Source organism: Orcinus orca, chromosome 10, assembly GCF_937001465.1.
Source record: "Orcinus orca chromosome 10, mOrcOrc1.1, whole genome shotgun sequence".
NCBI classification, from domain to species: domain Eukaryota; kingdom Metazoa; phylum Chordata; class Mammalia; order Artiodactyla; family Delphinidae; genus Orcinus; species Orcinus orca.
The window spans coordinates 52,282,371-52,306,625 of record NC_064568.1 but is presented as its reverse complement, the minus strand read 5'-3'; the positions used below and the strand labels follow the sequence as shown (position 1 = coordinate 52,306,625).

Genomic DNA, 24,255 nt, shown 5'->3' with positions numbered 1-24,255 from the left:
CGCCAGATATGGGCCTGAAACAAGAGTTGTGAAGTGACCCTCCTGGGGCCCTGCCCCTCCGTCCCCCCTCCCCCCGCTGGCCCCATGCCCCCGGCTTCCCGCAGCTTCTCTCTGATGTACTTGACTTTTTCTTGGCTCACTCCAGCCCAAGGAAATGGAGTAGAACTTGGCTAGTGACACTGGAGCAGAGCAATTGAGAAATGTGCCGATGGTCTGGGCTGGCTGCCGGTTCTGTTAATGATGGGATCAGACTGGAACAGTCATTGGCTTCCTTGTCGCTGCCCTGGGTGCAGAGCCATGCTAGTCCTAGAGAGAGGCTCACGACCTCCCCAGAGAGATTCAGGAACTTAGGGACAGAAAAGGACACAGAGAGGCTGCCCAGGGGCCCACTGAGTGTTCAGCTCTGGTCAAAGACATTTGACTGTCTGCTCCATGCAGATATGGTGGTTTTTCCAGGGATAGGAACACAAGTGGACACCATCTCTTCCTTCACGTCACAGATAGATAAGGATATGGAAGATAAATTCAAAAGAAGTACAAAGTCGAATGAAATATCTGTCACAAGATTAGACATTTTAGATTGTTTCTTTGGTTTCTGTTCTGAATTTTTTTTTTTTTTCCTCACGTGGCATGCAAGATCTTAGTTCCCCAATCAGGGATTGAACCCGTGTCCCCTGCAGTGGAAGCACGGAATCTTAACCACTGGACCGCCAAGGAAGTCCAAGAGTAGACGTTTTAAATAGTGTTTTTAGTAATGTTTCTTAAAATGTGTCCAAAGACAACTTGCATCAGAATTAGCACTGAAGCTAGACTTGCTGAATCATATTCCCTGAGAGTGAAACAGATTTTTCCCTAAGAGATTTTAGCCTTCTGCTGATTTTAAAACAGGTTACCAAAAGACGGACCCTTCCAGATGCTCAGGAATAGGAACTTACTTAAGCAGTGTTTACATTTGGGACTTTTTTTTAAAAGAAATTTATTTATTTATTTGCTGTGTTGGGTCTTTGTTGCTGCGCCCGGGCTTTGGTTGCAGAGAGCGGGGGCTACTCTTTGTTGCGGTGCATGGACTTCTCGTGGTGGCTTCTCTTGTTGTGGAGCACGGGTTCTAGGCACGCGGGCTTCAGTAGTTGTGGCGCACAGGCTTAGTTGCTCCGTGGCATGTGGGATCATCCCGAACCAGGGATCTTATCCGTGTCCCCTGCATTGGCAGGCGGATTCTTAACCACTGCGCCACCAGGGAAGTCCCTACATTTGGGACTTTGAAGCAGCTCAGAATGCTTATGGAAATAATGATGTTACATCTGTAGCTAAAAGGTGGGTCTAAAGCTCACATTGGTGCGTCCCCCAATGTAAATAATCATCAGTTGCTATGCAGATACTTGAAGACTGACGGGCCTGTCCCGCCCTCCCTCACCTCTTTTCCTCTAGACGGTGGGAGAGAGGAGGCCAAGGGGGCCTCTTGCATCCAGCTGAGCCCTGTTGTGCTGCCCCCTGTGAGGATGCAGGGAGGTGCTTCCTAAGCGGCAGGGCTTTTCTTGGTCATGGTGACTCACAATAGCAACAGAAAGGAAAAAACAAGCTTCTTAGGTTCCTCCGAAGATGAAACAAAGTTCCTTCACCAGAACCTTGGGAAGGGCACCCAGACACAGTGCAAGATGCAGCTCTAGAACTAAAACCTCAGGGTTGTATTTGCAGTCTAAGTCCAGAAACACCCCACACCTCCTTGGGAGGCCGGGTCAGGCAGCGGTGGAAGGAGGCACTCGGGATTCCTACCCCCTGGGTTTCTGGCCCCATCAAGTTCTAGGTCCTTGAGCAAACTGCTTCTCTCCAAGAATCATTGCTCCTGACATGGGTACTTGCTGTCTAGGATCATGGTGAGGATGAAATGAGATGATCTGAGAGAATGCAAAGTGACTAGCACCCAGCAGTTGTCAGCTAATGAAAAAATGCTGTCTGTGTTAGTTCCATCATCCTTGACCAGAGCCATCACAAAACAGACCTTTTCAAGGTCAGTGGTTAATAAAGTGGAATTAAAACCCAGATCCTTCTAACTCCAATGTCCATGTTTCTATAAATTCTTAGCATTTTCAGTGAGAAGTGTACTTTTACCAATGCCAATCACAAAATGCTAAGGAATAGAGGCAGAAGAAGGGAGAAGATAAAAGAGCAGGAGGTGTTTCCAGGAGTTATCTTTTGCCCTTGTTTTCAGCACAGCTTGACTCCTGGAACTGAAAGTCAGGGAGAGCTTTGGCCTACTTTGCACCGATGAGTGAAGCTGGACATGTGGCTGACCCTTTTTGTCCTGTTGGAAACATCTGAATGCAGCCTGGCAGCTCTTCATCCCCCAGTGTCATCGTTTTTGACTGTGCTGCTCAGTGCCTGTGATGATTCTTGCTCTACCCCCACGTGGAGAGCTCGAAACAGTTTAGGCATCTGCGTGTTAGCTCCTCTGAGGTCAGAACGACCCCTTCCTGGTCCACAGGCGACGCTGACACACCTCTACTGTGGAAGCTGGAGGGAGAGGTAGTGGCGGTTCGGGCTGACCTGGGAGGAGACCCATTTCCCTCAGGAGCCAGGCTGAGGACACCTGCCAGGCTGATCTGCACACCTGTTTCTGTTGTTGTGCAGTGTATACATCACAGCTATATTGGGGATGAGTCTGATTTTCATATCTTAGCCCTCTTTCACCTCTTTCATCATTCTTCACTTCCTCCCCTCCCTTAAGGGGGATAATCATAACAGTTACCACTTAGGGTCATTTTCTGTGTCTGGGATGTGCATTATTTCATTTAAATCTCATAACAAGTCTATGCGGTACTACTATTATTCCTATTTTAGGTGACAAAACTGAGATTAGAAAACTTTTCAAGGTCAGTGGTTAATAAGGTGGAGTTGAAACCCAGATCTCTCTAACTCCAATGTCCGTGTTTCTATAAATTCTTATCATTTTTAATGAGAAGCATACTTTTACCTGAGAACAAATCCCATCATCACAAAAATATTGAGTAGCTTACCCTCCCAAAAATGTCTAGTATAACAATATTCCACTTAAGAAAAATCAAATTGAAATGAGGTCTTAAAAATCATCCTGGAGAGACTTCCCTGGCAGTCCAGCGTGTAGGACTCTGTGCTTTCACTGCTTGTGGCACGGGTTCGATCCCTGGTTGGGAAACTAAGATCCTGCATGCCTTGCAGTGTGGCCAAAAAAAACACAAACAAACAAACATCCTGTTCAGTTTCCCTCCAAAGGAGGCATCCCATTTCTTGTAGACATGACATGATCATAGTTTACTGTTTTTAAGGCACCTGATCTTAAAATTAATCTAGTAAATTAATTATTAGAAAAGTCTTATATTTGAGAGGAGAATCTGTCACCTCCAGCTTCTACCCATTAGTCTGTGAGCAGCGCTGAGGCGAGCCTACTCTTTTTTTTTTTTTTTTCTGGCTGCGTTGGGTCTTTGTTGCTGTGTGGGGGCTTTCTCCAGTTGCGGCAAGTGGGGACCACTCTTCGCTGCAGTGGCAGGCCTCTCATTGTGGTGGCTTCTCTTGTTGCGGAGCACAGGCTCCAGGCAAGTGGGCTTCAGTAGCTGTGGCTTGCAAGCTCTGGAGTGCAGGCTCAGTAGTTGTGGCGCACGGGCTCAGTCCCTCCATGGCATGTGGGATCTTCCCAGGCCAGGGCTCGAACCCGTGTCCCCTGCGTTGGCAGGTGGATTCTTAACCACTGCACCACCAGAGGAAGCCGAGCCCACTCTTTTCTAAAACATGTCCCATTGGATAGAAGAGTCACATGTCCCCTAAATCTTCCCTGTGGCAGGCCAAGTAGTATCTCCAAGCCTCTCAATCCTTGCTGGTGGGAAGTTGTGTCTGGGGTCATCAACCATCCAGGTCTTTCTCCTTCCCCTCATCCCTAACTCCCAGGCTTGATGATGTCAGGAACTAAGCCAGAAGTCCCCTGACTCCTTTAAGGTTATCCTAGTGGCACTTTGCCATCATTCTACTTTGGGGCTCAGTTCCTTCCACAGTTGGGTGCTAGGAACTTCATTGATTATCTGTTGCTGCCCCAGTATCTCCCCTGAAACTTAATGGCTTCAAACAGCAATCATTGATTAGCTCCTGATTCTGGGGGTCAGCAATTTGGGCTAAGCGGGGAGAGTCTTCTGCTGGTCTCACCTGGGCTCACTCATAAGGCAGCGGTCAGGTGTTTAGTGGACTGGGGCTCTTGGTCCTCGATGCCCCCTTTCACAGTGGGCAGGTTTTGGCCAGGCTAATGGGGGCGACCGGCCACGTGTCTATCTTTCTGCAGCAGGCGAGCTTGGGCTTCTCCATGTCGTGGCTGGATTCCAACTTCAAGAGAGAGTTCATGTAAATTCCTCACATAAGTGGAATCATACAGTAATTGTCCTTTTTGTAACTGGCTTATTTCACTTAGTATAATGTCCTCAAGGTTCACTTCTTTTTGTAGCCTGTGCCAAAATTTCTTTCCTTTTTAAGGCTGAATGATAGTCCACGGTATGAATATACCAGCTTTTGTTTATTTGTTCAGTCCATCAGTGGACACTTGGGTTGCTTCCACCTTTTGGCTGTTGTGAGTAATTCTGCTGTGAACATTGGTGTACAAATATCTCTTTAAGATTCTGCTTTCAAATCTTTTGGGTATATGCCCAGAAGGGGAATTGCTGGATCATATGGTAATTCTATTTTTAGGTTTTTGAGGAACCACTATATTGTTTTCCATAGCAGTTACACCATTTTATATTCCCACCAGCAGAGCACAAGGGTTCCAGTTTCTGCACATTCTAACACTTGTTTTTCTTTTGTTTTAGTATAGTAGCCACACTAACAGGTGTGAGGTGGTATGTATTTTGTTAATCGCATGTGATGCATATGATCATATGGCATATACAATTTTGCATCCTGTTTTTTGTTAAATGAAACATTCTATTTGAGGGTTTTCCCTGCAGTTTGGATTTTGGTAGACAGAAAGACTTTTTTCATCTGCTTCTCCCCCTCCTTTTTTTCTCTATGTGAAGTTGTTCACATTGATCTTTTTTCCTCTGTGGTTGCTATCTTTGATTTTTAACTTATAAAGCTTCCCTATCCAGAGATCAAATAAACATTCACCAAGTTGAATCTATTTTTAAAATACTTTATTTTTCACATTTGCATCTAATACTCTGGTGTTTGATTGTACTTTAAAAGCCCTTTAACTGCAAAGAATTACACAAAATGTTAACAGTGGTTCTCCCTGGGTGGTAAGATGATAATTTTTTTGTGTCTTTCATGTATTGCTTTTATGAATAAGAAAGTCGATGTTATTTAAACCAAAACTGATCACCCTCTTCCCTTGGATCCACACGTAGGATCAGCTCTGGGCACGGGATGGGGAGAATCTAGCTGAACCCTTGTTTGTTCGCCCTAGAGAGTTTCCTCCTTGGTAAAAGAGGGATGGTCTGTGGCGTCCTTTCTGTGCCAGTAAGCTCCTGCACCCAATGCAGTTCTGGGAATTGTCAACCTGACTTGATAGGCATCCTGTTCCTTGGCTGATTAAAATGTCACCTTTTTAGAGAGGAAGAGGTGAGTGAATGCCAAGGGGCTGGGGGAAGGGGGGTGTTGCCAGTGGAGGTTAGGACCTTCAGCAGGTGAGTGTCTGTCCAGCTGGGACCCAAGGAGGGAGAGCAGAGTGGTGAAGACATGGCCTGGGCTGCGGATCTCTCCTCTTCCACTGACCACCAGTGTGATCCCGGGAGTTCAGTGTCTTCACTTGAAAAATGGGGATCGTGATAGTCCCTGTCTCAGAGGGTTGCTAAGGCTTAAAACAGATAATGTGGGTAAAGCATTGAAAACAGTACTCTGGTGGTAATCAGATTGCGATACCTAAATGTATCAGACGAAGGGGTTATACCCCTTCAGTTTATACAATGTTATTTGTCAATTACATGTCAATCAAAAAACAAAAAGCAAACAAACAGTGCCTGACACCTGGTAGTCAGCAAACCCCTACCCTCTGCCTCTTGCCCCATCCTTCCCTCTCCCCTTCCCCTTCCTCTGCTCCTTTCTCAGCCTCCTCATCCTGTCTCCCCCTGCTGCTCATAACCTCTCCCCTCCCCCTTCCTCCACCTCCCACCAGGTGTGGACTCTGGGTAAAAGCAGAGGACAGTCTCCATGCCCCCCCTGTTCCTGCACCTTTGCTCCACGGGCCCTTCCCTCTGGCTCGAATTCTCCCCCACCCCAACCTTAGACTTACCAGCTTTATCCCCTGTGTCCTCTGTGCCCGGCACAGTGTCTGCATGGCACAGGTGCTTAATGTGTATTCTCAACAAAATGATTCTACTCTACCCCTCAGCAAACAGGAATTAGTAGAAAGTGTGGGCTTTGGAAACAGATCTGGGCCAGAACTGCTGGCTCTACATGGACAGCGTGACTGGGTGACTTATTCATTCTCTCTTAGCCTCTACTTCTTCATCTGTAAAGTGGGGATAACGTGGCTGCTGGAAAGATGAAATGAGCTCTTGTGTCAAATACCCAGTGTGTACCCAGCTGGCACTGGGTCGTGATTTCCCACCCTAAGTCCCTTTTAAATTTTGTTGGCATAATATTGCTGAGGTTGCAAACTATTCTGTATTTTGAGGCCCAAGACTTGTTGATAAGTAATTCATGATTCCATGGGAAATGTGATATTATACTCCGGAGTAAAGACCCAAGACTGGCCGTCAGCAGTCCTGAGTCCCCCTCCCAGTTCTGCCACTACCTGGTTGAGTAACCCAAGGTCAGAGTGACCGAGCTTCCTGTGTCGTGTCTTAATCTGCCAGGTGGAGGTTTAGATGGAATTAAACCTTCTTTAAACTGCCCTTTTCGCTTTTGTTTTGCTTATTCACTTAGACTTTCTTTAAAAGTTGACTTTAAAAGAAAACTTTATATCACCACTCCAAAGACCGGAAGTAGAAGGTAACAGCAGCCACCAATAGAATGGAAACAAAACAGTATTATAAAACCCTTGCCAGATACTGGTCCCTGCCGAGGCTCTGAGTGGAGGCCGCCTCATACTTTGGGAAGAAGGGAAATTCACACAGGCTGGGGAGCTGGGAAACACCGCAACACTCACATGAGACATTCGGCGCTCTCTCAGGGAGGCCAGGAGAGTTGAAAAGGGCACACATGCGTCATTGTCACTTGGTGCTGTGTGTGCGTGTGTGTTGTGTGTGGGCAAGCGCTCAGCCATTGGGGCTACCTCTGGCCCCCACTCCTCACTTGGGGGAGAACCGGACTCATCGCAGACCTGGCCTTTAGTAGATGGACGAGCTGGCAGGTGGAGCAATGGCTGCTTGTGCCCTTGACCCAGCCGTGTTAACGATCTGTGCCTGACCAGGCTGGAACAGTTACAGGACAGCCCCTGAAACAAGGAGACGCCACCACCGTGGCCATGGGACCCCAGCCCCGACCATGGCTGAGCCACACACGAACTGCCTCCATGGACTGGACTGGACGCAGTATTTTTATTTTATTTTAGACTCAGTTCTGATATATCTGTGCATGTTTTTAGACTGGTCCTCTGTAGGCCAGGCATCTTTTTAGGACAGGGTTTTCACTTATATGTGGATTTTATGTAGTTGCCTTCAAACACATGGGTTCTTCCAAAACACTCCCTTTGCTATTTGATCCTGTTCCTTACACATATGTGACAAACACATTTAGTACCATTTCAGAGCCACAAAGGAGTTTTGGGTATGGATCATACTTAAAAACAAAAACAACTTTATTCAGGTGTAATTGAAACACAGAAAACTCAGACATACTTAATATTTGATGGGTTTGGAGATAGGGATACACCCATGAAACCATCACCACAATCAAGGTAATAAACATCCATCACCTCCAAGAGTTTCCTCCTGCCCCCATCTCCCCATTTTTGGTGGTAAGAATATTCAGTACTATGTCAGCTATGGGCTTGTCGTATAGAATATATAGCCTTTATTATGTTGAGGTGAATTATATACTTTTGAGGTTTTATAAACAACACAGAAAAGGTGGACAGCAAAGAAAATCCTTGGTTCAAATGGAGATAGTACTGAAAGAGATTAAAGCAGAACAAATTAAAGTGTTTTCATTTCTGATCTCCCAAAAAATATATTATTGTATAAGTTATATAGAAAGAACAAGACTAGGCCTTATAGGCATTAGAATCTTTTTGTTCATCTCCCTGGATTCTTTTTTTTTTTTTTTTTTCGCTGAGTTGGGTCTTCGTTGCTGCGTGGGGGCTTTCTCTGGTTGCAGTGAGCAGGGGCTAGTCTTTGTTGTGGTGCACGGGCTTCTCATTGCAGTGGCTTCTCTTGTTGCAGAACAGGGGCTCTAGGCGCGCGGGCTTCACTAGTTGTGGCACACGGGCTCTAGAGCACAGGCTCAGTAGTTGTGGTGCACAGGATTAGCTGCTCCGCAGCATGTGGGATCTTCCTGGACCAGGGCTCAAACCCGTATCCCCTAGCATTAGCAGGAGGATTCTTAACCACTGTGCCACCAGAGAAGTCCCTCCCTGGATTCATTCTTGAATTGAATTTCATGCTTCTTCCCGGTGTCCATCTCCTCCCTTCCCTCCCCTCCCCCATCCATGAGTGGCAGATCCAATAGCTTGGCCCAGAATTACCTGGAGTTACCTCAGCGTTGCTGAGTCTGATGCATCCCTTAGCTACCACTGCAAAACAGCCCACCCTCTGCCAACTCGGTGCTGAAAATAACAAGTACATGTTGTTGCTTGTGCATCTCTGGATCAGCTGGTTAGTTCTTGGCTTGGCCCGGCTCCCTCACGTGTCTGTGATTAGCTGAGTGTTGGCTGGAAGCTCTGCTTTGCCTGCTTTTCCCATCCCTGATGCATGAAGCCCTTTTTGCTTCTCTGCAGAGGTATGGTCTTCCTCAGCACCGTTCCCATGTCTTCTCCCTGGACCCCAGCCAGGTCTGTCCCCCGTGGTTCCCTCAGCTGATCGCTGGGCAGGCGAGCCTTCCCATGGATTACCTGGGTTGCATCTGAGTCCTTTATGTTAAAAGTCCCTCGCAGTTTACCCTTCTAATCACGTGTCCCTCATTCCCTTTCACCTCTTATCACACACAGGATTGTGAATTCCTTTTACCTTGTTCATCTCTCAATTGGGTGGGAAGCTTTTGAGAGCTGTGCTTTTTATATCACCAGCATCTAGCCCAAGGCGTTATGTGCAAAAATAATTGGTGATAATGCCAAGTCTCCCAGGTAATTCTATTGTGCAGCCAAAGATAAACATAAGGATAACTGTCTCCAATCTGTTCTTCTGCATCAGCTTGGTCCCACCCCCTTTCCGTCATCACCCCTTACTCCATTTCACAAATTGTCTGAATCGTTAGGAAAAATCATTAGAAAAAATAATGAATGCCCTGACACGTGAATTCTCAAGGTGCTCTTTACCATTCTTTCCTTTGCTCCTCACACCAGGAAAGTTATCTAAGAAACTATTTCTCTGTTCAGATTCCTGTAAAAGAACTTGATTGGTTCAGCCGGGATTAGGTACCACCCGCGGCCCAATCAGTGTGCACTCAACACACCTGTGAGATGGGCACAGGTGCCCGCTGACCATGATCACCTCTGCCACGGTGACCAGCCGCACACCCGCGGCTCTTGTGCAGAGGACTGGCGTTAACTAGCATCTTCTCTTCCCCTGTGGGAAAGCCTATTGGAGACTGATTCATTGCCAGAAAAGGTTTGGTGAATAGAGATGCAGAAAAAAGGGAGCTTTTAGAGGCCTCTGGGTGTCTTCTGGGGGGACCCATGCCCTTGCTCTGCTCCTTTTCTGGAATCCACTTGGGGCTTGTCTTTCCTTTATGACTGCACATGGAGCCTGTTGCAGTTCACCAGAACACAGCTTATTCTACGGTAGCTGCATATTAATCTCCTTGATGGATTTGAAATATAGCCTAGTTGCTTCGGAGACTTCATGAACGCTTGAAGTGTTATTTTTATGCCATCTTTCAGGTGGATTTCTCTTCCTTCTGTGATACTCTCTTCCAAGATAGGTTGGTGCTTACTAGTTTCAAGGGGTGGTGCTTTCTGACCTTGTAGCAAATTCTGGGGCTTTCCTGATCATGGGGTGGTATTTCCAAGTGAAAACAACTAAGTTTCAAACAGCTTGGACTTCCCTGGTGGCGCAGTGGTTAAGAATCCGCCTGCCAATGCAGGGAACATGGGTTTGAGCCCTGGTCTGGGAAGATTCCACATGCCACGGAGCAACTAAGCCCATGTGCCACAACTACTGAGTCTGTGCTCTAGAGCCAACGAGCCACAACTGCTGAAGCCCACATGCCTAGAGCCCGTGCTCTGCAACAAGAGAAGCCACCGCAATGAGAAGCCCACGCACTGCAACGAAGAGTAGCCCCTGCTCGCCACAACTGGAGAAAGCCTGCACGCAGCAACGAAGACCCAATGCAGCCAGAAACAAACAAATAAATAAATAAATTTATTAAAAAACCAAACAAACAAACAGCTTGCGGCTGAGACGACATCACATCTGAGTTCTAAGCTCAGTGCTTGAATCAGAACACAAGTCTCCTGAAATACAATCTAGTGCTTTTTCTCTTCTGCCCAAGTGAGTTTGTTTTCTTTTCCACTGTTTCTTTTGCAGGGGTTCAGCTGTTGCAAAAATAATTGGTGATAATGTCAAGAAACTTCAGAAGTTTGCCTCCACGGTCAAGATGTGGGTCTTTGAAGAAACGGTTAATGGGAGAAAACTGACAGACATCATAAATAATGACCATGAAAATGTAAAATATCTCCCTGGACACAAGCTGCCAGAAAACGTGGTAAGACTTTGGTTAATTCTAAAAGTTACATTCAGCTGAGTTAGCACTTGGGACGTGGGGAGATGGGAAACCTGCTTCCCCGGTCTCCTGTTCCTCTCTACCACCAGGTTCATTGCTTGGTCCGTTTTGGTTGTCCTGACTCTGAATGTGGGCCTTGTGTTAGTTTGCTGGAGCTGCCATAACAAAGTACGATAGACTGGGTGGCTTAAACAACAGAAATTAATTTTCTCACAGATCTGGAGGCTTCATATTGTCTGGAGGAAGAAATTTTCCTCTACCCTTCTAGGTTCTTCTGTCTGGTCTGAGAATTAAGTTGACATGAGACAGATTAACAGGAGAAAATCAAACAAAAGTTTAATAACATGTATGCATAGGAGAGACCCAGGAAAACTACGTTATTCACCAAAATGGCTGAAGCCCTCACCTTAAATATTATCCTCAGCTAAAGACAAAAGAGGATGTTGAAGGTGGGGATAGTCAGTTCTGGGAGGTGATGGGGAAAGCACAGTAAACATGGGTAAGGTGCTTACGCAGATTTATGTCAGTGCCTTCCCCGTTCCTGAGAGTTTCTAGAGATTTGGTCCTCCCAGCTCTTCCAGGTACTTGGAGGGAGACCCCCTTACAAACGGAGATTTCCCTCATGAATGTAAATGTTTCTTACAAAAGGACAACTCCTACTTGGTTTTCAGTTTCCTCCTTGTCTGCTGTTTCTTAAAAAACAACCACCTTAAAGTAATTAATGTGCCAGGGCTTCCCTGGTGGCGCAGTGGTTGAGAGTCCGCCTGCCGATGCAGGGGACACGGGTTCGTGCCCCGGTCCAGGAAGATCCCACATGCCGCGGAATGGCTAGGCCCGTGAGCCATGGCCGCTGAGCCTGCGCGTCCAGAGCCTATGCTCCGCAACGGGAGAGGCCACAACAGTGAGAGGCCCGCGTACCGCAAAAAATAATAATAATTAATGTGCCAAAGAGGCATATTTTGAGGTGGCAAAATCTGCTCCCCTGCAAAGCCCAAGATCAAGGTGTTGGTAGGGTTGGTTCTTCTGAGGCCTCTCCTGGACTTCTCTTCTTCCCGTGTCTCCACGTGGTCCTCCCTCTGTGTATCTGTGTCCTAAGACAGACACCAGTCATATTGCAATGGGGCTTACCCCAGTGACCTCATTTTAACATAATAACCTTTACAAAGACCCTGTCTCCAAATACAATTGCATTCTGAGGTACGAGAGTTGGGACTTCAACATATGAATTTTGGGGAAACACATTGCAGCTCATCACAGGCTACTTTCTTGGCATTCAGAGTGGTGGTCACATCAAAGCTAGAACTAATAATTTTGCCTTTGTATTGTGTCTCTTGGTAACTCCCGAGATACCTGTTGACGAAAAATTAATCAGTCGGTCTAAGAAAGAAGTAGAAATTTTATTCGAGCCAAATTGAGGATTATAACTTGGGAATAGCATCTCAGTGTTGAGAACTGTTCTGCCCATTAGAAGTCAAGGCATAGTTACATATGTTTTTTGAGACAGAGGGCTTTATGTTAAATGAATTACTGACAGTTCATACAATCCAAATCTGTACAAGATAAAGAAGGAATGTTATGTTTAAGGAGTTGTCTCCTTGATGCTAAGAGAATGTTGAGCTTCATGGTTGAGCAGGTATTTCCGCCGATGGGGAAGGTTTGGTCCATGTGTAATGCAGATACACAATGCACAGTAGAAGGGAGAGAGGAGGCCAAAGGGCAAAGAAAATTTTTTTTGTTTAATTTTTTCTTGTCTTGCCACAAAATATGAATTTTATTTCACATACCCTTTCTAAGCGCATGGACTTTGGTCCATCCCTAGGCCAGCTAATGCACTGGTGAAACCGTGCACCTCAGATTGGGACTTGAACCCACGTGCTGGGACTCAAACCCAGCCAAAACCCACAGTCTTCCAACTGAGGTCACACACCTGGTTTCAGGACTTAACGAAGCTCAGGTTCTTGATGTCTTATCGCAGAAAGAATTCAGTGAGCGACAAAGTGAAAGGTAAGAAATGGATTTATTTAGAGAGAAACACACTCCACAGAGTGTGGGCCATCTCAGAAGGTGAGAAAGGCACCAGGGTATGAGGTTGTCAGTTTTTATAGTGGTGGGTAATTTTATAGGCTAATGAGTGGTAGGAGTATTCCAGCTATTTTGGGAAGGGGCGGGGATTTCCAGGAATTGGGCCACTGCCCACTTTTTGATCCTTATGTTACAGTGAGCATATACTGAGGCTCAAGGGCTGGTGGAAGTTGACTTGTCCACCATCTTGGACCCATTTGGTTCTAATCTGTTTATGTCATGTCCTTGGGCTATGTCGTTATTTCAAAGGTTGTGCCCTGCCCCCTTCCCTCCTGTTTTATTGGTCTGTAATTAAAACCAAGGTCAAGACCTAAATTACCAAATAAGATTGGAGAAAATAGAAAATGGGAAGACCGACAGTTTAAAATTCCAGCTTATTAGGCCTGAGCAGGAAAAATCTAGGTTATTGCCTCATTCCAGTGACTTGCAGAGGAAGAAGGTGAGCCTGAGAATGAAAATGGTGACCCGGCAGCTTGTGTGAGTGGAATTCATGAACTCCTGTTCCAGATTCACCCCTGGATGGCTTTCTGTAAGAGTCTGTTTGAAAACCAGCCCAGGTGGCTGCCTGACTCCTAGCAGGGGAGACAGATTTGTTGGCTGATGAATGCCAGCAAGCTTGGAGATGCAAAGACTTTGCTCATTGAGGATTTCCAGTTGCCTTTGGCTACAGTGTTCATTGGTGTCAAGCCCTGTGCAAAGTAGTTTACATATATCATCATGTTACCCGGAAACTGGGTTTACCTCTTGGATTTATTACTTGGAACAAGTAAGGAGAACACCAAGGATCTTTCCTAAAGCAGTGTCTCCCCAGCAACAAAATTGGGGAAGTTTTTTTTTGGCAAGAAGTAGATTTATTAATATAGGACGCTTGTATGAGATGCAAGCGGTCAGGCGAGGGAGCTCTGCCCTGAGGTTTAAGTGGGCTACAATTTTATAGTCAAAGGAAAGGGGGAGAGGAAAAATTGGGGAAGTTTTAAGCTAAAGGAACATGCATACTCACGAAGGGGCTTGGGTGGTGGACTGAGTGAGTCCAAGCTAAAGTGGATTGAAAGTTACAAGGGTCAGAAATGGTCAACATCATCATTCCTTAGGTTCCAGTTGATCTGGTGGTGTTTAAACCCGAGGCTGGTTTAAATCCTGCAAACCGCTTAAGATAGTGCTTTAGGCCAGTCTAACTGGGAGTCTTTACAACTGATGTGTTATCTTTGCTATTGTTACTTCTCTTCTGATAAGTTTGTCCTTTTGATCCTTAATTACTGAGACCTGTTCAAAGGCAAGCACTGTGGCTCAGATCACAAAATGGCTTAAGCCAAAGATGGCTTCTCTTCTGTCAAGAAAGCCATGCCTTGTTCTATTTCTCCAGGGAACCCCATCCCTGTCTGGTTACAGTCTCATTTAATGTTCTCAGTGACCCTCTTAGGTTGGTGTTATTAGCTTTCTTACTGTGATGGTGATTCTGATTTTATAGGGGAAGAAACCAGGGCTCAGAGAGGTTAATGAACTTGCCCCAGGTCACAGAGCTGGTGGCTGGCACACCTGTTCCTGAGCCTGCTGAGTCATGGCCTTTTAGACAGTGATGACTTGATGACTTCCCTGTGTCACTGCACTAGGGCCGGGCAGCGTTTCCCTGCAGTTACTCCTGGTGCAGTAAGTGAGGAGAGGAAGGTTCCCTAGGGTTCTGAGCTGGGCAGTTAAGTTACCCAAGTATCTGATGGAAAGAGTAAAGGTGCCGCTGTTTCCGCGGCTCTGGAAGGCCTCTGAGGTCATCTCTAACCATGCTTGGTGCAGACCATTCCTCCGAGCTTCCCTTCTCATACCTGTCGGGATCAATTACTCCTTCCCTTCTGTAGAGAGTTCCTTCCACTCTGTGTGGAGCACTCTGTACCCCCACCTGCCCCAGGCATGTGGGCTTGACTTTCTGGGGTTTCGTTCTCCCAAGGTTCCTAGCGTAGTGCTCAGGGAACGTGGGGGGAGGTGAATCTGCCCGATGGTTCTCTGCCTGCACAGAGAACAGGGGAGCAGGGGGGAAGGAGGGAGTCAAGAGCCATGTCCCTCAGAGCCTGGCCCATGACTGACTCCACCCCCCACCTTCCTGGGTGCCCAGGTGTGGACGAGGGAGGAACTCTCTGCTCCCAGATGGTTGATATCTGAAGCCTTGTAGGCTCATGACGATGAGTGTATCCATTCCCTGGACTGGACATTTGCATGGTTTCCGGTCATTTGCTGTTATAGACAGTGCCCCCGGGAAAGGCCTTGTCTCTGTCGCAGGGATGGCATCGCTGGGTCACAGGGATGCAGCCTGTAATCTGCCAGATGGCATCACTGGTTTCCAGCATGATAGTGAAACTGCACAACCCAGATTGGGACTTGAACCCACTGTCTTTTAATTAAAATCATACACCTGGTATCAGGACCTACTGAAATTCAGGTTCTTTATGTCTCAGCTCAGAAGGAATTCAGTGAGAGACAAAGTGATAGGTAAGAAGTGGATTTATTTAGAGAGATACACATTCCATAGACAGAATGCAGTCCGTCTCAAAAGGCAAGAGCACCCAGGGAGAAACACACTCCACGGACAGAGTGTGGGTCATCTCAGAAGGCCAGAGGCCTCGGGGTTACAGGGTTGTTAGTGTTCACAGGCTGGCTAATTTCATAGGCTAATGAGTGGGAGGAGTATTCTAACAGTCTTGGAGAGGGGGTGAGAATTTCCAGCAATTGGACCCCACCCACTTTTGGGCCGTTTATGGGGGGCCTTCAGTCATGGTGCCTGTGGGTGTGTTGTTTAGCATATGCTAATGTATTATAATGAGCGCTTAATGAGGCTCAAGGTCTACCGGAAGTCGAATCTTCTGCCATCTTGGGCCTAATTGGTTCTAACCAGTTTATGTTGTATCCTCAATGGCTGTCCTTTTAAAGGTTGTGCCCTGTCCCCTTCCCTCCTGTTTCAGTTGTGCCCATCTCCACACACCTAGTGGGGTTTGAGAACTCACATCCTTCCACATCCTTGCTGGCACTTGGTAGAGGACACCCAGGGTATTGGAAAGTTTTATTTCTTAAGCTGGCAGAAGGTACACAGGTGCTTGATTGTTTGTTTTTTCTTTGTGCTTTCTAGGTTCTAGAATTTGTATGTATGAAATGTCTCATGATAAGTAATTTTAAAAGTTGAACAGTGGTGAAGCATGGTGGTGATGGGCACACCTTGGAGTCGAGGGCCTGCTCTGAGTGAGCCTGGGCAGCCCCCCTCCTCTTGGTAAGATGGGACCCTGTGAGTAGTTTCCTTAGCGGTGCTGTGAGGAGTAAATGAGATGATTCACATACATTGTTTAGTGTTAAGAATCTGTTACAAAGCTAGGGCTTTGTTTTTGTTGGTTTTTTAAAAAAAATTTTATGTTTATTTCAGAGTTTTTCAAATACCTCATTCGATCATTTAAAAAGTCAACTAGTGTTAGACCAAGACCGATCATTGTTACCATTTTTTAAGATGAAAAGCCAGACATAAGATTAATTGACTCAGAGCGAATATGGATCTAGAGCTAAAAAGCTGGCTTTACTCATTTCTGTCTTGCGGATTCAAGCAGAAGAGATGTGCTGCATTTCATCTATGTCCAATTGTTTTTTATGACGTCTGCCACTTCTGCTGATTGAGACTCTGAGTCATCCTTGCTTGGTGCCCCCAGACTGCTGCCCGCCTGACCCTTCTCCAGGTCATCACGTGCTCATATGTGACCCCTCCACAGGGGAACCTTCTGTAACAATGACATGACCATGTCATCAACTTCTCACTAAAAACTGGGGCAGTCTGGGTTTCTGATTTCCCCTTAGACCTGAATGGAAGAACATTTCTTATTTCCTGTCACTGCAGGCTAAAAATTGTTGGTCCTGTGTTATGGCTGTCTGTCCAGGGCTTTTGTTTAGAGGAGGTCACCCAGGTAGAGAGCTCTTCTGCCTCAGTCCAGCTTTAACCAACCTCAGTGTGACACCAGTATTGACAATTGCAGCATCTTCTGTGAATTATAGTTGTCATGGCATCTCATCTTTGTCATCTTCTTTTTATTTTTCCCCAAGTTTATTTATTTATTTTTGGCTGCGTTGGGTCTTCATTGCTGGGCACGGGCTTTCTTTAGTTGCGGGGAATGGGGGCTACTCGTTGCGGTGCGTGGGCTTCAGTAGTTGGGGCTTGCGGGCTTTAGAGCGCAGGCTCAGGTAGCTACGGCGCACGGGTTTAGTTGCTCCACAGCATGTGGGATCTTCCTGGACCAGGGCTCTAACCCATGTCCCCTGCATTGGCAGGCAGATTCTCAATCACTGCACCACCAGGGAAGCCCACATCTTTGCCTCCTAAGCCTTGCCAGCTCTGTTTTTAAAAACAGCTTTATTGAGATAGAATTCACAGACATACAATTTACCATTAAAGTGTACAATTCAGTGGTTTTTAGGATATTCACAAAGTTGGGCAACCATCACTGCAATCAATTATAGAATATTTCATCACCTTAAAAAGAAACCTCATGCCCTTTAGCAGTCACCTCTTATTTCCTCCTGTCCCCAGCGCTAAACAACCACTAATCTACTTTCTGTCTCTAGATTTGTCTGTTGTGGACATTTCATGTAAATGGCACCATGCAATACGTCATCTTCTGTGACTGGCTTCTTTCACTTAGCATAATGTTTTCGAGGTTATCCACGTTGTACCCTGCATCAGTACTTCATTCCTTTTTATGGCTGACTAATACTCTGTTTTATGGGTGTACCATATTTTGTTTATCCATTCTTCAGTTGGTGGACATTTTGGTTGTTCCCACTTTTTGGCTATTATGAATGATATTGCTGGGAACATTTGTGTAAAGTGTTCTGTGTGAATACGTTTTCAGTTCTTTTTGAGTATATACCTAGGAGTACAGTTGCTGGGTCTTATGGCAACTGTTTAACTTTTTGAGCAACTGGCCAGACTGTTTTCCAAAGTGGCCACACCATTATACATATTCCCACCAGCTGTGTGTGAGGGTTTCAGTTTCTCCACATCCTCACGAACACTTGTTATTATCTAACTTTTTGATCCCAGCCATCCTAGTGGGTATGAAATGGTATCTCATTGTGGTTTTGATTTTCATTTGCCTGATGGTTAATGATGTTGATCATCTTTTCATGTGCTTATTGGACATTTGTATATCTTTTATATCTGAAAAATATAAAACAATATACCATTTGTATATCTTATATATCTGAAATGTGTATTCAGATCTTTTGTCCATTTAAAAAAATTGGGTTGTCTTTTTTTTTTTTTTTTTTTTTTTGTGGTACGCGGACCTCTCACTATTGTGGCCTCTCCCGTTGCGGAGCACAGGCTCCGGATGCGCAGGCTCAGTGGCCATGGCTCACGGGCCCAGCTGCTCCACGGCATGTGGGATCTTCCCGGTCCGGGGCACAAACCCGCGTCCCTTGCATCAGCAGGCGGACTCTCAACCACTGCGCCACCAGGGAAGCCCTGGGTTGTCTTTTTATTACTGAGTTGTAAGGATTCTTTATTAGATACAAATCCATTTTCAGCTACATAGTTTGGAAGTATATTCTCCCATTCTGTGAGTTTTCACTTTCTTGATGGTATCCTTTAAAGTGTAAAAATTTTAAGTTTTGATATCATTTTTAAACTTAATTAATTAATTTGTGGCTGCATTGGGTCTTCATTGCTGCGTGTGGGCTTTCTCTAGTTGTGGTGAGCAGGGGCTACTCTTCGTTGTGGTGCACGGGCCTCTCATTGCAGTGGCTTCTCTTGTTGCAGAGCACAGGCTCTAGGTGCGTGGGCTTCAGTAATTGTGGCTTGTGGGCTCTAGAGCGCAGGCTCAGTAGTTGTGGCACATGGGCTTAGTTGCTCCGTAGTATGTGGGATCTTCCCGGACCAGGGCTCAAACCCATGTCCCCTGCACTGGCAAGCGGATTCTTAACCACTGCGCCACCAGGGAAGTACAAAAAATTTTAAGTTTTGAAATCCAATTTAGATATTTTTCTTTGCTACTAACTCTCAGGATTTGGTTCCTTGCACAGGCCTGCATTCACTGATGCGTCCTCAGTGCCTGGAATAGTGCCAGGCATTATTTGTGGTTTGGCTTAGTGCCAGGGACAGCAGACATGGTTGAGGGAGAACTAACCAGGCTGGAGTGTTCTGTTTCAGTGCTTTCGGTGGTGTCCTGTGGGATGGAGGGTTAGGCCAAGATAATTTAAAAAAAAAAAAAAATGACCACTGACTTGGGTAGTAGGGTTGCGAGTATATCTATTAATTTTGGTTTAAAGGCTTCTGGAAATTAGAATATCAGTTCAGTAGGAGCTTCAGTGTTAACTCTTTCCTGCCTGAGTTTAGCTTTTTCATTTTCATTGGAGGATTCATCTTCACTGTTGCTTCTCAAACCTAAGTGTTCCTCAGAACCACTTGGAGAGCTTAACAGGGATCACTGGATCCACCCCTGGAGTTTCTGATTCACTGGGTCTCAGGGGAGGCCCAGGCATTTGCATTTCTAAGGATTTCCCGGGTGATGGTGATGCTGTTGGTTGAGGAACTGCAGTTTGGGCACCACTGGTCTACATAATAAGTTTATATTACTCGTATAGTATTGTGGAATTCAGGGGGTTAGCAGCTTTCTTTTTTCCCCCCAGAAGCAATCTCACTTACCACGCTGGTATATTTATATAAGAATCATCGGGTAAGGTTGTCTGTACCTGAGAATCATTTTTCTGAGTGTAGAGCCAAGGATGTGAATTTCACCTACAATCTTGGCCTATGTTGAGGTTAGGAGAACAGGAGGAAACCACAATTATTTTTGAACCCCTACTGTGTGCCAGCTGTACTTTGCTCTGTGTATTACTCATGCTGTTGTGTTTAACCTAAATGCTTATTCCCTGAAGAATGTAGGCGAGTTGCCTGTGGTGTCCAGTTAGCTAACTCGTGGTAGAGGTGGGGCAAGATGCCCACACACTGCACAGTGATAGCTAATCCAGGGGGGAACAAAAGAACCTTCAGGCTTGGCCCACAGACTTTACTGGCTCTGTTTTAAATGATTTTAATTATTATTAGTTTCTTTATTAACTTGGACCAAGAGCCCTGGATTCCTGGCATCAAGCGGACCAGCCATGATGCCTTTGTTCTGATTTGATTACCTGTCCTCCTTGCCAGTGAAAGGCAAGCCCTTTTCTTCTGAGCTGTCTTTCCCAACACATTTCAGGATCTTTAATAGTGGATACTCTCCGGAAGATTTTGGCAGGTGACCCATGAAATAGGTCAGTGTTTCCAAAGCAGTGTCCCGATTTGGTTCAGGGTAAAAGATAAGATAGAGGCTTAGCTAAAGCTTTAATTCTGAAAGAGGGTATTTGATTTACTGCGTTCGTTGAGGAGAGCTCATTTTGATCCTGTGTAACAGGAATCACGGGCTGTGTGCACCACACAAATGCAGCTCGGGTTACAGGTTGCTTCTGTGGGTTAAACCCTATGCACTTGGGCAAGGTCAAGGACAATGGAAGGACATCAGTCCACACTGAGTGAGCCCCCAGGCATATTGTCCCAGAGACCCGTCACTCCCAACCAACCACAAGTTCTTTGATTTGTTGAGAAAGGAAATGTAAGAGACAGGAAGAAATCCTGGGCCCTCTGGCAGCTTCCATGGGAATATTTTGTAGCAGGGGACATAGGGATGGACTGATGCCTTAAAGGTTAAGAATTTATAGGAGGCAGGTAGATTTTTCTGATGAGTAATCTCTTTCACTTGTTTCATATCACTGCAGAGTGCTGTTACTTATATTAATTTGAAAGTGCTCTGTGAAATAGCTGTTAGGAAAGGTGATTTTTATCCCCATTCTGTAGGCGGGGTGACTGGTGTCATCTGTCCAGGTCCCACAGCTGATCAGTTGCAAAGATGGAACACAAACGTACATCTTTTCCATCTTTTCTCTGGTTCTGGTGTCCTTTTTATCTCACCATGTCAGGGAAGTACAAGGGTGTGTGTGTGTGTGTGTGTGTGTGTGTGTGTGTGTGTGTGTGTGTGTGTGTGTGTGTGTGTGTGTGGAGGTGGACGGGGAAGAGGAGAAACAACAGGTCCAGAGAAGAAGGGTTTTCATTAAAACTTAGGTGGCCAGGCTCTGTATGAGAAGGGGGTCGAGAGCAGAAGTCCCTACCTAAGTAAGGCTAGTAACCCAAGGGGGAGTGGGGGGTCAGAGGTCTTACAAAGGCTGGTGCTTCTGGCTGGGACCACAGGGAGAAGAACACAATGTGTGTATGTGTATGAACATAATGAGCCTTGCCAATCAGGGACAAACAGAGCCATTGTATGTTGGCATCGGGGCTAATGGAATAGAATAAGTAACTGCTTTTTTGGAGGAGGTAGAATCTCCAGATGCCAGGGAACTAATAGGCAGGTAGCGTTTTGGTGATGAGTCCTTGCTATCCAGCCTGGATTACCAACCTGAAGAAGCCCCTTTGAAGAGGAAGGCAGGTTTCCCCCGGCCTTTGGGGGTATGAATAAGGAGGGGGAAGTGCTAAGCTCCGGGTTGTGTTCTGCTCTTTGGGGAACGACTTTGTTGCCATTCAGATCAGCTTAAGCTGATGTTTCGGGTTATATGGCCGGTTTCAGATGTGGCCTGAAACAGTGGCTTAAGTGATGTCAGTGAGGCCCTCCCTGTTTTCCTCTGTTTCTCTGCTCTGCCTTCATTCACATGGGAGCCCCTTGGCAGGTCTAGGTTCTGCCCCTCACATTTGTAAAATGGTTGTAGCTGTTCCAGACCTTGCACTGTCATCCCATACTTTTCAAGGAAAGACCCAATAGCTGTTGCAGAAGTATAAGGAAGCAACTGTTCCTCAGAAGCTCCAGCAAACATTGACTCCTATTGTTTTATGTGCCCATTGGCTTGAACAACTTAAGGACCATCCATGGAGCAGGGGAGGGGCCCATTCCACCCAAATTGCATGGTAGAATGGGAAAGCAGTAGCTTTTGAAATGAAATTTAGAGGCACTTTTGCTAGAAAGAAGGGGAATGAAGGCTGGGTGGTAAATGACAGGTCTTGCATACCAGCCAAAGGGAGGAGGGAGTGAAATAGTGCCAGGTAGATTCCCTTGGGGAATTTTTTCAGTGAGGGAGTAACTCTTGCACACATTAGTTAATAGGCTAGACTAAGCTGTAAGGAGAGACAATGATGTGACTTTTAAAGGACAAAGGGATTTTATTTCCCTCTCATGTAATAGTGGTCTAGCAGCTTTGCTTCACACCATTGTTCTTGGTCCCATCTTTCTTCATCATTTCTGTGCCATCTCCTAGATCTAGGTTGTCAACTAGCACAAAAGTAGGAAGGGAAAGTGTGGAGGAAGCAGCCAATGTTTTAAGGGCTCTGGGCCTTAAGTGGTGTGCAGTGCTCCGTCTCACATTCTGTTGATGAGAACTTGGTCCTTGGCCTTGTGTAACTGCAATGGCTGCTGAGAAATGCAGTCCTGAGTTAGGTGACCAGTGACCAGCTTGCAGCTCTGTGTTTATGGAGAAAGGGGAGAAGAAATTTTGTCAAGCAGTTGGCATCTCCATCACAACTCCCAAACTAGATTTCCTAGGAGGCTTATCCATTCTGAATGATGTTCCTGTGGCAGATAGCACTTCCTCAGGGAAGATTCTGCATCCAATTCCCTTCATTTTGGGAACCAGGAGTGCTTAATGGGAACTATGTCAGTTTCAGTTAGGTTCAGGTACATACGACAGAAAACCTAAAATAGGGACTTCCCTGGCGGTCCAGTGGTTAAGACCCCACACTTCCACTGCACGGGGCGTGGGTTCGATCCGTGGTTGGGGAACTAAGATCCCACATGCCATGCGGCACGGCCAAAAAATAAAAAAATTAAAAATAAATAAAGGAAAAAAAAAAGAAAACCTAGAATAACAGTGACCTAAGCAAAGTAAACGTTTGTGCTTTTTTTCTCTTAGATAAAAGACGTTCATCACATCTTTTATTTATTTAATTTTGTTGCCCAACAAAACTTGATTGTAAATAAAAAAGAAATCTGTTATATACTTTTCAAAAAAAAAAAAAACCACGTTTGTCATAATGATGCATCATGATGTCAGGGACTCTGTTTTGCCATCTCAGCATTTGCTTTCCTCCTCATGGTCCAAGATGGCTGCCTGAATTCCAGCCATCTCTTCACATTCCCTCTGGGAAAGGAGGAAGAAAGGCCTTCAAAGGCATTTCCTGGAAGTCACACGCAACACTTCCATTTACACCTTATTGGTCAGAACTTAGTCACACAGGGCACCTAGCTGCAAGGGAGGTTAGAGATGTAGCCTTCTTTCCTGGCAGTTATGAGTCTCACCCTAAACTGGGCGTTCTCTTGCTGAGGAAGAAGGGGGAGAACAGACATTGGGCAACAACAGGCAGTCTCTGATAGAGACCACATGCCCCTGTGTCCTCACTTGGTGGCCTCACCTCTGCCTCTGGGGGGGGGTGTGTGTGTGTGTGTGTGTGTGTACGTGCCCACGTTAAATTTTAAACCCCATCTTTGTACTTATCTGAAGGGAAGAAATCATCATAATAGCTGACATTTATTGAGTGCCTACCAGGTGCCAGACTCTGTTCTATGTCATTTATTCTTCACAACAGCGCTCTTAAAGTGCTTACATAGGAGAGCTTAGCATAGGACTGTTGACAGAGGCATGGGCGGAGTCAGGGGAACCAGAAGGGCTTGGTGAAGTGTCCAGAGATTAGCAGCAGCAGGAAGCCATGGCCACCCCTGAAAGGACAAGGGGACAGACCAGTGTCACTCCACTGGCCCCACCAGAGCTTAGAGACGTGGAAGAGGGGCTGCCTCAGACCAGGTCAGGAGGTGGAGCTGTAGAAGGAAGCCAGGCCAGCAGCCCTGCGAGCCGGGTAGGAGTGGCCCCAGGAGCAAGTCAACACCCTGCCTGTCTCTCCTCCCACCTTGGAGCCCCCGACAGTACCCGCCTTGGGCTGAAGCCACCTGGAAGCCAGAGAGCAAGGGCACCTGGGGAAACAGCCCACAGAGTGCAGCCTCCTGGGGAGACAGTGGAGCAAAGAATGGTAGAAATGGATGCGGGGGAGTGGGGTGGGGGTGGGTGGGAGAGCAACAGAGAACCACCCGCACAGGATGGTTATGACCGCCTTTTACAGGGAAGGGGACTGAGGTGGGGAGAGGGTAGGGCACTCCCCCAGCTGGTAAGCAGCAGAGGCAGGACCCTGCTGCCTCAGATGCACGTCTGCACGTCCCGAGTGGGGAAGGCAGCGCAAACACAGCTCTGATTTGACTGTCAGTCTGCACAGCGGAGGCATCTGGTGCCTGGTCAGCGCGTGGAGAGATGTGT

The 24,255-nt window shown here is 46.3% G+C and overlaps 1 protein-coding gene across 2 annotated transcripts in view; it reads left to right on the top strand.

The window, feature by feature from the left end:
- The window catches only part of GPD1L (glycerol-3-phosphate dehydrogenase 1 like), a 56,883-nt gene that overhangs the window by 1,946 nt on the left and 30,682 nt on the right, over positions 1–24,255 (top strand). For both annotated transcript variants that reach the window (XM_033405468.2, XM_004279686.4), the window contains exon 2: positions 10,638–10,815. In XM_033405468.2, the coding sequence (XP_033261359.1) occupies positions 10,638–10,815 (178 nt within the window). The remainder of the gene's footprint in view (positions 1–10,637; positions 10,816–24,255) is intronic.